Below are 16,903 nucleotides of genomic sequence, written 5' to 3'. Positions count from 1 at the left end.
ATGTATTTTTTAATTTCCTCTTTAATTTCCTCATTGACCCATTCATTGTTTAGTAGCATGTTGCTTAACCTCCATGTATTTGTGGTCTTTCCAATTTGTTTCTTGTGGTTGACTTCTACTTTCATAGCATTGTGGTCAGTAAGATTGCATGCTTTCACTTCAATCTCTTTGTATTTTTTGAGGCCAGATTTGTGACCTGGTTATGTTGTCTATTCTGGTGTGCCCATATGCACTTGAAAAAAATGTATGCTGCTGTTTTAGGATGGAATGTTGTGAATATATATGTTAAGTCCATCTGGTCCAGTGTGTCATTCAAAACCATTGTTTCCTGGTTTATTTTCTGTATAGATGATCTGTCCATTGATAGTGGGATGTTAAAGTCCCCTAATATTATTTTATTATTATCAATGAGTTTCTTTATGTTTGTTATTGATTATTTTATACATTTGGGTGCTCCCATGTTGGGTGCAGAAATATATACAATTTTTGGATCTTCTTGTTGGATTGTCCCCTCTATGATTATAAAAGGCCCTTCTTCTTTTGTTACAGTCTTTGTTTTAAAGTCTAGTTTGTCTGGTGGCACCTGGGTCGCTCAGTCAGTTAAGTGTCTGACTCTTGATTTCAGCTCAGGTCATGATTCACTGTCCTGAGATCAAGCTCCACATCAGGTCTTCGCTCAGTGGGGAGTCTGCTTGGGATTCTCTCTCTCCTTCTCCATCTGGCCCTTCCAACCCCCTCCCCACTCATGCTCTCTCTAAAATAAATATATACACCTTGAAAAAAATAAAGTCTAGTTTGTGTGACATCAGTACTTCTCTCAGGGCACCTGGGTGGCTTAGTTGGTTAAGCATCTGACTCTTGATTTTGGCTTGGGTCATGATCTCAGGGTCATAAGATCTAGCCTCATGTCAGGCTCCATGCTCAGTGAGGAGTCTACTTGAGATTCTTTTCCTCTGTCCCTCCCCCACCTCTGTCTCTCTAAAATAAATAAATAAATCTTTTAAAAAAGTATTCCTCTCCAGCTTTCTTTTGACATCAATTTGTGACATAAATTTTTCTCCATCTCCTCACTTTCAATCTGCAGGTGTCTTTAGGTCTAAAGTGAGTCTCTTGTAGGCAGCAAATAGATAAGTCTTGTTTTTTATCCATCTGACACCCTATGTGTTTTTATTGGAGTGTTTAGTGCATTTACATTCAGAGTAATTATTGATATGTATTTAATGCCAGTTTATCACTTGTTTTATCATTGTGTCTAGAAATTTTCTCTGATCCTTTTTTTTTTAAAGATTTATTTATTTATTTTAGAGAGAGCATGGAGGGGACGGACAGAGGGAGAGTCTTAAGCAGACTCCGCTGAGCATGGAGCCCAACACAGGGCTCCATCTCACAACCCTGAGATCACGACCTGAGCCAAAACCAAGAGTCAGATGCTCAACTTACTGCACCACCCAGGCACCCCTCCTTTTTTGTCTTTGTCACTTTTGGTTTTTTTCTCTCCACTCAAAGAGTCCCCCTTAATATTTCTTGCAGGGCTGGTTTTGTGGTCATGAGCCCCTTTAGTGTTTGTTCTTCCGGGAAACTCATTATCTCTCCTTCTATTCTGAATGATAGCCTTCCTGGAGAGAGTATTCTTGGCTGCCAATTTCTCCCATTCAGCACTTTTAATATATCATGCCACTCTCTTGTCTCTTGCCAAGTTTCTGTTGAGCCATTCCCAGCTAGCCTTATGGTTTTTCCCTTATAAGTTAAGGACTTCTTTTATCTTGTAGCTTTAAAGATTTTTTTCTTTATCACTATATTTTGCAAATGTAATTATGAAATGTCTTGGTGTTAGCCTGCTTTTGTTGATTTTGATGGGAATTTTGTGTGCCTCCTGGATCTGGATATCTGGTTCCTTCCCCAGGTTAGATACATTATCAGCTATTATTTCTTCAAATAAATTTTCTGCCCCCTTTTCTCTCTCTTCTTCTTCTGGGACTCCTATAATATGAATGTTACTGTGTTTGATAAAGTCACTGAGTCCCCTAAGTCTATTCTTGTGTTGCATAATTCTTCTTTCTCTTTTGTTCACCTTCATTACTTTTCATTCTTTTGTCTTCCAGGTCACTGATTCATTCCTCTGCTTCTTGCAGCCTGCTGTTCATTGCATCGAGCCTGTTTCCAATCTTATTTATTGCATTCTTCTTTTCTGATTGATTGTTTTTTAACACTTTTATCTCTGTGGTAAGGGATTCCCTGATATCTTCCATTCTTTTCTCAAGCCTAGTGAGTATTCATATGATTGTTGCTTCAAATTTTCCATCAGGCATGTTATTTATATCTGTTTTGCTTACATCTCTAGCCATGGCCTTATCTTGTTCTTTCATTTAAGATAAATTCCTCCATCTTTGTGTTTTGTCTAAGTCTCTACCTTCATCTCTGTGTTAGAAAAGCCAGTTATATCTCCTGCTCCTGAATGTAATGGCCTTAAGACAAAGGGGTCATATAGTGCCCAGGGCCCAGGCCTTCAGGGATTGTCTCTGATTTGTGCTTCGTGTACTCTGCTGTTGTGTTTAGGCTTCTCTGTCCTTCAGGCCAGTCATCTGCAGAGGCTCTCCTTACCTCCAGTGGGCAGTGTTTGGTTCCTGTCCTGAATGAGGTGAGTTTTAACTAGGTGTGCTCTGGTCTTCTTGAGAAGTGAGGTCTGATACCACCTCCACCAGAACTGAGACCCTGCAGAACTCTCTGGTTGGGAGACATGGTCTGGGCAAGGGTTTGTGCTGGTCTTCTTGGGGAGGGGCTCACCGCACTGGGACTGAGGCAAGTATGACTGAGAAGGGCAGTCCTACCAGTGTGCAGGGGTGTGGTGCTTGGTGTAAGCAAGTTAGACAGCCAGTGTTGGCACTGCTGTGTTTCCCGCAGGTGGCTCTGTATTAATGCTGATGGGCAGGGGAGGAAAATGGTGCAGGCCAGCTCCTTTGTCCTGGAGAGGCATCTCTGTGGATATTGGCTCTCAGGGAGGTGCTCTGAGAAGAGTGAATAATCTCCCTTCTATGTGCCCCAGGTATTCTTCAGATCATTGTTTACACACCCTCTGCCCCTGCATTGTTTGCCTGCCTTCTCTCCAGGAACAGCAAAGTGCCCTCCAGGCTCTGTCCCAGCCAAGCTTGCTGACCTTTAAAACTCAAGGCTTTAAACTCTGCTGTTTGCAAGAACTCATGAAATTCAGCCCCTCCCCTTTTCCAAGCCAATGGCTTTGGGGAAACATTCTTGTACATTCCCCTGTGTGCCTCTCTCTCTCTTGCCCTTCTCCATGACCATGGCTCCCTCCCCTCTGCAGCACCCGTGATCTGTTTCTCCCCCAAACCTTGTCTCCCCACTTCCTACCTTTTTCGATGTGACCTCTTCTCTTCCTTTAGTTGTGGAGTTTGTTCTGTCAGTCTTCAGTTCTACTTCTGGGGTATTTAGAATGATTTGATAGTTATCTCATTGTGTTCATGGAACAAGACATGCCTAGGGTCCCCCTATTCCACCTCCACTTTCCTTTCCCCCTGGCAACTTTTTTTAAATCTCAAACTGCCAAGTACATTACTATGCAAAGAGTATAAAGAAAGTGATTATCTGTACATTAAGCAAGCTGATTCAGAGTATACTTTACTTCCCCAAAATGCTCAGATTGGAAACAAAAACATTTGTGCCATAAATGATGTTGCTTGTTAATTCCAAAGCCTCTTACATTCTAGAGGCCTCATTCCTTTTTGAAACACAGCAACACCAAAGTACTTTAATAGCTATTTTGATTACGTCCAATCAAAAAACATGAGATAGGGTAATTTTGTGAGTAGCAAGACCCAAAGCATCCCATTAAAGCCAGATGATGTTGAGTTGTCATCACAGCTTTCTAATACCTGCCAGTATTATAGATCAGATAATGCTTATAAATAAAATAATTTTATTTTATAGTACATCAACCTGATTACACTTGGAACGTGAATATCTCAACTGATTACAAATGCTTTGGTATAGCACACCAGTCTTTAGAGATCCGCAGATATCTGCTGTCTACAGGGATTGAACAAAAAGGAAATATACCAGTGAATGAATACCCACCCATACAAGAGAAAGGGTCATTTGATCACCTTCACTTTTCAACCTACAGATTATCCAGAAGCTTCATCATCTCTCACCGTGGAAACAGAAACATAGCAGTTTACACATTTCCTGCATCTCTCAGGTCAGTATTCTGAGGGAGGCACCTAGAGTGCTAAGAGGCAGTCTTGGAAGCAGACTCGAAAAGAAGTAAGTTCTTGCTCTGGTGAACAAGATGTTAAATTCTTCACCCTCATATTATTCACACAAGCAGAAATTCTATATGTAATTTATAAACTTGACTAATAGCCCTTATAATGTGTTTCCCTTTCTGTAGACCTTATATAGAATTCATGTGCATAACACTCCATCTCCCCAAAATTTTTTAATTAAATACCCATTTATTTACAACTTAAAATTAACAAATGCTAACATATTTTTAAATTTTGCTTCAAATTTTTATAGGTAAAAAAGAAATTATTGCCCTAATTTTTACACAAAAAGCACTGATTCTAAACATTTCCTTCAAAATGAAAAAAACAAACTTGTAGAAATATTTGCAAAATACATAATAAACAAAATTTAATACCCTTAATTTACAAAAATCTTGCAAATCAGAAAGGAAAAAAATACAACCATTAGAAAATGGGCAATCAACAAATGAAAGTTAAAATGAAGAATAAACATGAAAACTGTTCAACTTCATTAGAAAGAAATGCAAATTAAAATAACCCAAAATATCAATTTTTTTGGCTTATTTTCTTTTTTAAAAAAATTTTTTTATTGTATGTTAATCACCATACATTACATCATTAGTTTTAGATGTAGTGTTCCATGATTCATTGTTTGTGCATAACACCCAGTGCTCCATGCAGAACGTGCCCTCTTTAATACCCATCACCAGGCTAACCCATCCTCCCACCCCCCTCCCCTCTAGAACCCTCAGTTTGTTTTTCAGAGTCCATTGTCTCTCATGGTTCGTCTCCCCCTCTGATTTCCCCCCCTTCATTCTTCCCCTCCTGCTATCTTCTTTTTTTTTGTTAACATATATTGCATTACCAAAATATCAATTTTTGTCTACTAAAGCAACCAATTTTTATAAATTATAGTACTTAGTATTGATAAGGACACGTTGAAACAGGTATCTTATATACTGCTGATGTAAGTTTAAATTCATACATCATTTTTATGGCAATTTAATAACATATATAAAAACCATAAAGTGTTCATACAATTTTATTTGATAATCAGATTTTAGGAATGTATTTTAATGAAATAATCAGAGATCTGCACAACTATTCATTATCAATTTATCATAATACCAGAAAAGTAGAAACAAAACTAAATATCTAACAATAGAGGAATGGTAAAATAAATTACTCCATTATTATGATGAAATAGTTTGTACCATTAAAAGTAACTACTTTGAAGAATAATTAATAGTTATGTTAAAAAGCTGTATGAATGCAGTTTAATTTTAAAAGTACATTTTTATCAGCTTTATTGTGATATAATTCACAATACCATATAATTTGACCACTTAAAATGTATAATTCAGTGTTTTTTAGGATATTCACAGAGTTGCACAACCATCATCACAATTAATTTAGAATATTTAGAAACTTCATACTCTTAAGCAGTCACTCCTCATTCCTCCATTCCCACTTCTTGGTAACCACTAATCTACCTTTCTGTCTCTATAGATTTGTCTATTATGGACATTCCACATAATTCATGATCCCATGGAATTATATATGTGGCTTTTGATGAGAAAATATTTGCAAATCAAATATCTGATAAGAGACTTATATGCAGAATAATAAACTTTTACAATTCTATAATAAAAAGAAAAGCCAATTTTTAAAAAAATGACAAAGGATCTGAATAGATAATTCTCCATGTGTAAATGATCAATAAGCACGTGAAAAGATGCTTAACATTATTAGCCATTAGAAGAATGCAAATCAAAACCACAAGATACCACTTAGGTGGTATCTTTTGGATCCACTAGGATCCAAAAGACAGATGATAATAAGTGTTGACAATGATATGGAAAAATCAGAAACCTCATACATTGCTGATTGGAGTGTAAAATGGTTCAGTGACTTTGGAAAACAGTTTGATAGTCTTTCAAAATGTTAAACATAGAAATACTATATGATCCAGAAATTCCAGTCCTTGTATATAATGAAGAGAAATGAAAACATATGTCTACACAAAAACTTCTACATGAATGTTCACAGCAGCATTATTCATAATGGCCAAAATGTGGAAACAACCCTAACATGTATCTGCTGATAAATAGATAAATAAAATGTGACATATCCATACAATGGAATACTATTTGGCAACCCAAAGAATACATATTCCAACATGGATGAACCTTGCATTATAAAATTACATTTTAAATTTTAATTTAAAACTTTTAAGTATTAAAATATATTTATATGTAGAAAAACACTGAAAAGAAATATAATAAAAATATAAGTAAAAATTAAATTTTTACATGGTTACTCCCTTCTCTATCTAGCTTTGACTGGAGAGAGCCTTCAACTTCTCTCTTGCCAATATATTTTTTGAAGTATAATTACAGTGTTATATTACAATATGGTTCAATTGTATACATTACTCAATGCTCATCAAGATAAGTTGTACCCTTGTACTCTTTATGTATTTCACCTCTCCCCCACAACCTTCCCTCTGGCAACCTCTTGTTTGTTCTCTGTATTTAAGAGTAGGGGGTTTTTTGTTCATCTTTTTCTTTGTTCATCTGTTTTGTTTCTTAAATTCCATATATGAGTGAAATCATATGGTATTTGTCTTTCTCTGACTGACTTATTTCACTTAGCATCATACATTCTAGGTCTATCCATGTTGTTGCAAGTGGCATTTCTTGCCAATATTTATATTGCCCTAACTCCATTGCCTCAGCCAGAAAAAAAATTCCAGATTCAGTCCATCTGCCTTCTCCATTCCTATACTCAGGCTGCTGAGAACTACTACAAAAATAACACAACTGATTATAAATACTGATTGCAACTTTTTACAAAAAACACAACTGAGATTACACATTTGTGATCTCCAGCCTAAACTGGCTTGAAAAATCTTCACTACTTACCTCCTTACCAGTGTTCTTTCCTCTATTAACCACAACTCCATACAGTTTCTCATATCACTCCTATCCCTTATCATAATGAAAGTCCTAACACATGCAGTAGTGCTAGAAAAAGATATAAAGGCACTCTGGTAAAGAAAAAAACTATCCTGATTTGGAGATGACGTGATTATCTACATAGACAATTCAAAGAATCTACAAAAACTCTTAGAACTAATGAGTTTAGCTAGTTCACAACACATAAGATCAATACACACAAACATCTATTGTGTTTCTATACACCAGCAATGCACAATTGGGAAACCAAAATTTAAAAACACAGTACCACCTACAATACCTCCCGTAATTATATAGCTAGATATAAACCTAACAAATCATATATAAGTTCTGTATGCTGAAACCTACAGAACACTGATGAAAAAAACCAAAGAAGCCCTAAATAAATAAATAAATATACTATGTTCATGAGTCAGGAGACTCAATAGAGTTAGGATGTCAGTGTTCCCCAAATTGGTAGAAGTTTTAATGTAATCCCAATTAAAATTGTAGCAGGATTTTTGTAGATATAGACAAGCTGATTCTAAAATTTATATGGAAAAGAGAGGGAACTACAATAGCCAAAAAAAACTTAAAAAGAAAATCAAAGTCAGAACACAAAATCTGTCCAATTTTAAGACATACTATAATTCCACAGTAGTCAAGACAGTGTGTTATTGGCAAAAGGATAGACGCATAAACCAATGGAACAGAATAAAAAGTAAAATACAGAAATAGACCCACATAAAGATGGTCTGTTGATTTTTACACGAAGATGTAATGGTAATTCACTGGAGAAAATACAGTCTTTTCAACAAAAGGTGCTAGAACAACTGGACATCACTACAACATGTGCACTTCACAACATAAAAAAGATGAATTCAAAATGGACCATATACCTAAATGTAAAATATAAGACTATAAAACTCTTAAAATGTAGGAGAAAACCTTTGTCACTTTGACTTAGGCAAAGTTCTTAGATATGACATCAAAAGTAAAATACATAAAAGAAAAAATTTACAATTTAGACTTGAACAAAATTTAAAATGTTTTCTCAAAAGAATGCTGTTAGGAAAACAAAAAGACAAGCCACTGACGGGGAGAAAATATTTACAAAATACGTATCTGATAAAGGACTTGTACCCAGACTATATGTAAAGTGCTCTAAAAGCTCAAAAATAAGACAACAAACATCACAATAAAAAATGGGCAAAAGGTTTGAATGGATACTTCACCAAAAAAAGTGGAAATAAGTACAAGAAAAGATGCACAACATCACTAGCCACTAGGCAAATGCAAATTAAAACTGCAAGGAGAATCCTTTACACTCATACTGGAATGGGTAAATTTAAAAAAAATAGTGATAATTCCAAGTGTTGACAAGGATGAAGAATAATTTGAATTCTACATTTCTGGTAGGAATGCACAATAGCTCAGCTACTCTGGAAAACTCTTTGGCAGTTTGTTATAAAGTTTCTTATAAAGTTAAATATACATTTACCGTATGGCCCAGTAATCCCATTCTTGAATATTTCCCCTAGAATAATGAAAACCAGTGTTCATACAAAATTAGTATATGAAAATAACAGCTGTATTCTATCTGAGATGGTGGTTACAAGATGATATGCATTTAAATTTAAAAATTAAACAATAAAGCAAAAATTTTTTTAAATTCTGTCATGCTTCTCTCAAACTTCCTACAATTTCTTTCTTTCCCCCGTATCATCAGGGAGGTCTTGTTGAAATAATATCTTCCCAAACTTTGCTAGGTTTTTTCCTGACCATCACATTAATCTAGTCATTCCTTAGGAAATCTATCCATTCCTTGGCTAAAGAATGTGTGTATATATAATATATATGAAATATATAATTATGTATATATAATATATAATTATGTGTATATATGTATACACACAATATACATATTATATATATACACATATATACATATATATATACACACACACTCACACATACACACACACACACTGACAACTTACTAAATATGTTTCTCCAACCCAGGACTCTTTCCTGAACTGCAGACCTGAATAACCAAGTGCCTTTCAACTTCACCCAACCAAAAACCTATTTCCTGTTTTGTTCCCACTCCTTCATCTTCCACCCACATCCAATTAATCACCAAGGTGTGTTGACTGTGTTTCCTAAATATCTCTGGAAGCTGTGTACTTTTTTTATACTGATGACCATGACCCCAGATCATGTGTCCCCTATATTGCTGTAGTAGCCTCTTAACTGGTTTCCCTGCCTCCAATCTTGCCCCTCGTCCAATCCATTCTCCATATCACAACTAGAATAATGTTAAAAACTCAAATCTGTGTAATGACTTTCATTGGCCTCAGCATAGTCTGAATTCCTTAACATGGTTTATAGGCCCTTTCATGATCTGGCCCCCGCTCATGTCTCCAGTTTCATCTCCCATGATTCTCAACTCCAAAGCTTCCTCTCCACTAGTTTTATCCCTACACCCTATGCTTGAACCACACTCTACTGCTTTCAATCCCTCAAACATACCCCTGCTGTTTTCCATGATTGGCATGCTTTCTCAGCAGCATCCCACCTCCTCCATTCCAGTCTCCTTCATGTGGCTGTATAATATTTTCCAGGTTTCAGCTTCCACATCATTTACTCAGGGTACATCACTGACTGACCTACATAGCTGAGCTCTATGTCCCTTCTGGATGCTACCGTAATAACATTATGAGAACACTTTTATTCTGTGTTATAATAATTTATTTACTTGTCTGTCTCCCGCACTAGATTGTAAGCTCCTTGAGGGCAGGAACTATGTCCTGTTCACATTTTAGTGCCAGTCCCTAAGACAGTGACTGGCACATGGTAAATATTCAATAAATATTTGTTGAATGAATGATGAGAAGGAGGGAGAATGAAAAACAGTCTCTGAGATCATAGGTCATTATTTTTCTCTATTCCTTTCTATATTTTTCAATTATTCTATGATGAATATGAATTGCTTTTATAATAAACACACTAGAATTAATTTTAAAGGTATATTAAACATAACAAAAAAGAGAAGAAACCATGAAGAAAATTAAAATCACCTATAATTCCACCACCTAAAGATAACTCATGTTAACATTTTGTTGTATCCTTTCCAATATTTTCTATGAATATATTTTTTAAACATTGAGATCATATTGTGTTCAGTTTTGAATTCTGTATTTTTCCTGAACGCCAATAGTAATTTCCCATTATATTAAGATATTGTTGTTTATTTAATCAATTTCCTACTTTCCAACATTACGATTTTATCCAATTTTTCACTATTATGAATAAGGCCATCAATAATGTCATTGGATATTAATATTTTTTCTCATTTATAATTATTTTCTTAGGATAGAATCCTAGAAGCAAAATTACTGGTATGAACTTAATTTCAAAGAGTCTTAAAATATATGGCTGAATTGTTTTCCAAAAAGCTTATACTAATAACAGCTACTTCAGTGCCTACTATATGCCAGATGTTGTTTCAGGTAGATTTTATTGTGCTTATTTTACAGATGAAGAAACTAAGGTCCATTGATGTTATTTGTCCAGAGTCACAGAGATAACAAGTAGCAAAGCTTAGAATTCAAATTCAGAATTACCCACTTTCAAAGCTCATGTTATTTTCTTGTGAATTTCAAAAATAAATGTTTTGTGCTATCAATTATATATTTACTTGAGAAAATGTGGAAAATACAAGTAGAATGTAAAGAAAATAAAAATAAATTACCTGTGAACCCACCACTTTGAACAATTTAGTATATTTCCTCAGTTTTTTGTTCCAGATAAATTTCTGGGTTAAAAATAATTATAACATTGTATATATAACTTTTCATCCTGCTCTTTTCACTTAGCATTTTTCAGTGCTGATACATACTCTTCATAAACATAATTTTAATGGTTGCATATTATTGTCAATGGATGTTACTGTGTGGATATTTACAGTGGTTCAGCTCACCTGTTAATTTCTTTTTTTCATTCCCAGGACCCTCCATCTCCCATGAGGCTTACAGAGTTCAATGTTGGGAACCATTTTAATCTTCAAAATAAGTCACCATGGTGGATTGAAAGCTTCACAATTTAAAAGCATTCCATTGAATACTTGCTGTGCAGATAGATGTTTCAGGACTTTACAAGTTATTTAATTTACTAACTGAACTCATCAATCTGGTAGCAATTAATTCAAGCCAGTCTTCCTCTCTTTCTTCATTTTACCTCCTCAATCTGTAAAAACCTAAATGTAACATATATACCTTTCCAGGGGCTCTTTTTATTCCTCTTCTCAGGAAAAGAGGAATTCAAAAAACTTCCATGGAGTCTCTAACTCCCCTAGAAAGATTGTTAATTATATGTATAGGGTGTTTGTGGTATTAAGGGAAATCAGACTGCTGCTTGTGTGCGTGTGCATTTATAAGCATGCATATGTGCAGCATATTTACACAAAATTCTGCTGTGGTGTTGTGAAAATCAAGGTTAAAAAAAAAAATCCAAGGTTTTTATTCAATCCTGCTTTTTTCCCTAAATAGCAATTTAAATATTTGCTGGGCTGTCAACACCATCCCTATATAAGATATTTAAAAGTCAAGAAACATAATCAACACACCATAATCAAGGTCCTCAAATTGGAAATTGAACAACAATGCAAAGCCTGTTCTCTGTCATAAATGTGTGATGTTCCTGAAAGCACCTCAACTAATAGAGAAGATCAGATCAGATTTCCACTTTATTAAACATAAGTATTGGTGTTTTAAAGACTTTTAATGTCAGGCTGTAGTAAAATTCTCCACTTTTATTATTTTCTCTGCTACCTAGCTTTATTTTTGCCTATATTAATTGTTCTTATGATCATAGAAAAACTATAGCCCTAAGTTATGCACCATAGATTTTGTTAAGGAGCTTAAGGTTAATTTTCAGGTTTAATTACAATACTGTTCATATGGTAAAGTTTCAAAGTTGAAATTGGCCTAAGGATTAGCACTCAAGCTATGTTTTCAGAGCAGGGTTTAGTGTATAGATAATGATAACCTAATAGTAATATGCCAATACTTTCTTTTTCTTTTTTTTTTTTTTAGCTTCAGTGGTAGTTCATCCATTAAGACAGTTTACATTCATTTCCCCATTTATTTATAATCAGCCTTTCTTTTAGTCCTAGTGCCTGAATCAATGAGTATGAACACTAATGCTGAGTCTTTATAATAATAATACCTAAGAGCATTGATGGTTTTCATTTCTCAGCCAGTGTCCTAGTGCCCAGCTGCCAGCAATAGAAGTCCCAACTCTTACAGAAATTAGTGAGAGTTAGAGGCATCTTACAGATATCAAGGAGTTGAACTCCTAGAAGGACATTAGGTTTACTAAGTAATCCCCCCTAAAACCTTTTTGAGTAAAAGAAAATTTGCCTACCACAAACTATTTGGTGTTCAGGTTCCAGTGGAGCTGAGAAAGTGAGTAATTTAGCTACTTAAAGAAATAAAAAACTTGTTTATTTATTTGGATCCTCTAGGTGATTTGGGGCCAGATAAGACTTTTAGCATAAATTAAATGGATTGTGCCAGCATTTCATGTGAGAAAATAACTAGACATGACAAAATCTATTAGGGCCAGGGACTGTTTCTCAAATTAAGATGCTAAGAAGCAACATAGAAGACTATACACACCAGGTTTCACAAATGAAATCGTGTATGTTCAGTTGGGAAGATTTTTCCCCTTCCTCCCTCTCTCTCCAAAATACTCTCTTGTTTAGGTTTTTCTTGAAAGCTTATTTAGGCATTCACATGGTCTTATGATGGACAAACCTTGCCTTTTATTCATATAGTAAAGTATCTTTCTCTAAAAAATAGGGCCATTACTTAACTCCACAGCCAGTGGGCCTCAAAGAAATCTTTCCCTTTCTCATCTATCATTTTCTGCCAAGGGTTTAGGCAGGGTAGCTTCTAACTATGATTCAAAGTCAGGAAGGGATCAATAAATTCTTTGATGCATAGAGTGTATCAGCACTTGGCACTGATCTAAATCAGGTTATAAAAGACAGTGTCAGAAAACTACAGGGAAGCACTGGAAGGATAAAGCTCAGGAGAGCTATAATGCAAAGCTGATTGTTTAATGTCTTACAGACTTACACCATCTTCAAAAGGCCAAATAAATCAGAGTTTTAAGTGGGGGCTTGGAGAATAAACCCTATTCCTATCTCAGCACCTTTATTCCACTAGTTTATGGACTCTGATAATACCCCTATCCATACATAATTCAGTACTGACTACTGTACATAAGCATCCTGCCCCAGTTGATTGACTATTGATTGACAGAGAGGTTCATTTAATAATTAGTGTATCCTGATCTGGCTCCATTGCCTGTTTTCCTCAGAGCCCTGTCAAATAACCTCTGTGGGATCTCATTCCCCAATTTTTGGTACCCATATTCCCCTTTTGCAAAATAAAACACTCATTGTTAGGATCCTACAACTGAAAGGTGCTATGTAACTCCCTAGTGCTCTTATAAGTCTTTCACTGAAGGACTGGAATGAAAACTTGAACCATAACAGTATTTCTAAGCAAACCAGCGTGCTCCATTCTTTCTTCCATGCTCTCATTGCTGACTTGTTCTTGCAGAGTTTAGATTACTTTATTTAAGTTATTCAGTTCATTCCAACAATGTCCTTAGAATAGAAATCATTTTCCCCATGGTACATCTGGAAAAATTGATGCAAAAAAAAAAAAAAAATGAGGTGGCTTCCAAAAGCACATAGCTGTCTGGAGCAGACCTCAGTTATCATGTCCAGTGCACTATTAGACTGACTTGGCTTCCCAGTACTGGAAATACTGGGGAACAACTTAGAACACTGAGATTAATTCGGGCAGGATCACATTTCAGAAAAGCTCCACTTCGTCCAAAATCTAAAAGTATGCAATTAAACAACTCTTATTTTCTATGTGATATAAATGTAACATGTGTCTCTTTCCCACACTGGTCCCATGTAACACATATATTTCACACTGTGTGACATCAGCCAGTGCCATTATCTCCTCTAGTACCCATAGAGCCCAATCTCAGGGCTGTCTTTGCCAGGGAAAAGAATGTGCTTCCCCATGTTTATGCCAAATTGCACAAAGTGTTGTCATTGAGGTTAATGGAGATTAAGCACAATCCCAAGCAGGTATGTTTTAAGAATATTGAATGTACATTATTGTGACATGCACCTGAAATTTAACATGGCCCCAATTCATAGGATGTAACAGTCATGCAAAGCCTATCCCTTTTACTTCTCATCACACGTATATACCTACATACATGTGTGCATATACATATGTACACTACACACTGCCCCCAAAGTAGGCTGCTTGGACATCAGGAGCAAATACTTTAAAGGAATAATTCTTTGTCCTCTTCTTTTGGAAAAAGTCCAACACTCACTGCAAGTGAAGAACACTCCATTTATTCATTCTAAAACCTCTACTCCCAGAGTAGCTATGGTACTCAGTTGGTGCAAAAGACAAGATTGTTAAACCCTTTCACAAGTCCTGTGTTCTTAGAAAATTTATGCATTCCATCCAATCAGTAGGAAATGGCTTATGAGGTATGGTACATCTGCATTTCTTTAACTTTAGCTGTAAGGTACCATATTAAGTTGTAGTCTTTTGAATGCAGGGGTTATGTAATATAATAATGAACAGGTGGCTCCTAATAGCATGCAACCAACAGCTGTTTGTTTCCCCAGAAGGGCTAGGGCTGTGTCCTGCACAGTGTTTAAAACTATTAAATTTGTTCTTTGTAGCAGCCTGGTATGTGGTCTAGCAGAATGAGTTAAAATGGACAATGAATGCAGTATATCAGGAAACAGATTTTTAGTAGGGCATGGCATTGAAGGCGGAAAAAAAAAAAAACAATAAGGTAAGACACATTCAAGGAATAATTGCTGTCACCCTGCTGGCTAAATCAGCAAAGAGACACAGCAGGAAACCTGGTACTTAGTCTTGGTAATATATGAAATGTATTGGAGAGCCAGAAAAAGAAAGGTACTGGGGCCCTCAGCAGTTAAGCTGAACTTGCCAATTTGCTATAAATCTTTTTTTCCCACCAATCTGCTCGAAGTTATTGTATATGGTATTCTTAAAATCATGTGTCTTGCTACAGAAACACCCACAAATACTAATAAGCTTTATCTTCCTATGTCCTTTATTAAAAGTATATGCATAAAATTGTTGTTTCTTTTGTATATTATAGTTTTGTTAAACAATGTTGGCAAAGCTTAAAATTTCAGACCACTTTAATGGAAGTTTCTATACATCTGATTTCACAGGGTTATAATAGAGTTTATTCGCTCCCAGGTTGGTTGGTATGTGTGTTATGTGGACTCTTCTGTAACATACCTACTGAACAGCCCCCATCCCTATGCTCAGTATTTCTTATGTTCCTACATGAATATGAGTTGGGAAATTAGCAGCAATGGCTTTTAGGTAGAAAGCTGACTAGTCTAATGGCATTTGATCGTGTTTGGTCTCTGCTCAGCCTCACATCTTTTGCCTTTCCCTCTTTTGTTGTGGTAAGTAAAAAGAAAATGAAAGAACTTATCTTGTATGACTAACGGTGATATGAACCTAGTTTATTTTTTTCTTACACTGAAGACTATGTTTATTATTCTCCAGATGCATGTCACCTGAAAAAAAGATACAGTGATCCTGAGAAAAGAACACAGTGGTACACTTGCTCCTAAATTATACATTACCCTCAGAGAAATATTTGAACAGACCCTCATTAAGTAAGTCCCAAGTAAAGTTTCCCTCAATAGGTGCACCATCTGCACAGAAAGACCTTTTCAGACAGAATGAAGAAAAGCCTCCCAGTTAGCCAAAAAGAAGGCATAAGTCATTGAAAATGCAAAGCATTGAAAGTTGAAGTTTGGAATAGTCATTGCTGACCTCAACTAAATAATAATGGAGAACATGAATTACTTGGGAGAAGCCTAGCCCATGGAGGTCAGGACTAACAAAAAAACAAAAAAAAAGTCTTTTATTCCAATTAAAATATGAAGTAAGTTATAAATATAATTATAAAAAAGTACTTACTTTATCTTAGGTAAAGACCTCAAACATCTCAGCTGAAAATCCCATTTCATTTATTCCAAGGCATCAGCTACAAGCAGCTTAAATTTGCATCACAGTGTAAAAAAACCTCAAATACTACAAACAAAAGACAACTAATTTCTTTCTAGATTAAAAAAAGGGGGCATAAAGGAGGAGACCTTGATACAAGAATTCTTTTTTTTAGAGAACGTTTTAATCTTTTTTTTATTCTTATGTTAATCCCCATACATTACATCATTAGTTTTAGATGAAGTGTTCCATGATTCATTGTTTGTGCATAACACCCAGTGCTCCATGCAGAATGTGCCCTCCTCAATACCCACCACCAGGCTAACCCATCCTCCCACCCCCCTCCCCTCTAGAACCCTCAGTTCGTTTTTCAGTCTCATGGTTCGTCTACCCCTCCGATTTCCCCCGCTTCATTCTTCCCCTCCCGCTACCTTCTTCTTCTTCTTTTTTTTTCTTAACATATATTGCATTATTTGTTTCGGAGGTACAGATCTGAGATTCAACAGTCTTGCACAATTCACAGCGCTTACCAGAGCACATACCCTCCCCAGTGTCTATCACCCAGTCACCC

General features: G+C 35.7%; 1 protein-coding gene across 1 annotated transcript in view; it reads left to right on the top strand.

The window, feature by feature from the left end:
* The window catches only part of ZDHHC15 (zinc finger DHHC-type palmitoyltransferase 15), a 153,808-nt gene extending 138,708 nt beyond the window's left edge, over positions 1-15,100 (top strand). Inside the window, exons 11-12 of the mRNA XM_035028780.1 lie at positions 4,139-4,213; positions 11,229-15,100. Of these exons, the coding sequence (XP_034884671.1) occupies positions 4,139-4,185 (47 nt within the window). The 3' untranslated portion in view covers positions 4,186-4,213; positions 11,229-15,100. The remainder of the gene's footprint in view (positions 1-4,138; positions 4,214-11,228) is intronic.
* The last annotated feature ends 1,803 nt before the right edge of the window (positions 15,101-16,903 follow it).

The sequence above is a fragment of the Mirounga leonina genome, unplaced genomic scaffold (genome assembly GCF_011800145.1).
Source record: "Mirounga leonina isolate KUSES-001 unplaced genomic scaffold, KU_Mleo_1.0 Mir_204, whole genome shotgun sequence".
Taxonomy (NCBI): domain Eukaryota; kingdom Metazoa; phylum Chordata; class Mammalia; order Carnivora; family Phocidae; genus Mirounga; species Mirounga leonina.
The sequence above is the reverse complement of the archived record's forward strand: the minus strand, read 5'-3'. Positions and strand labels throughout refer to the sequence as shown.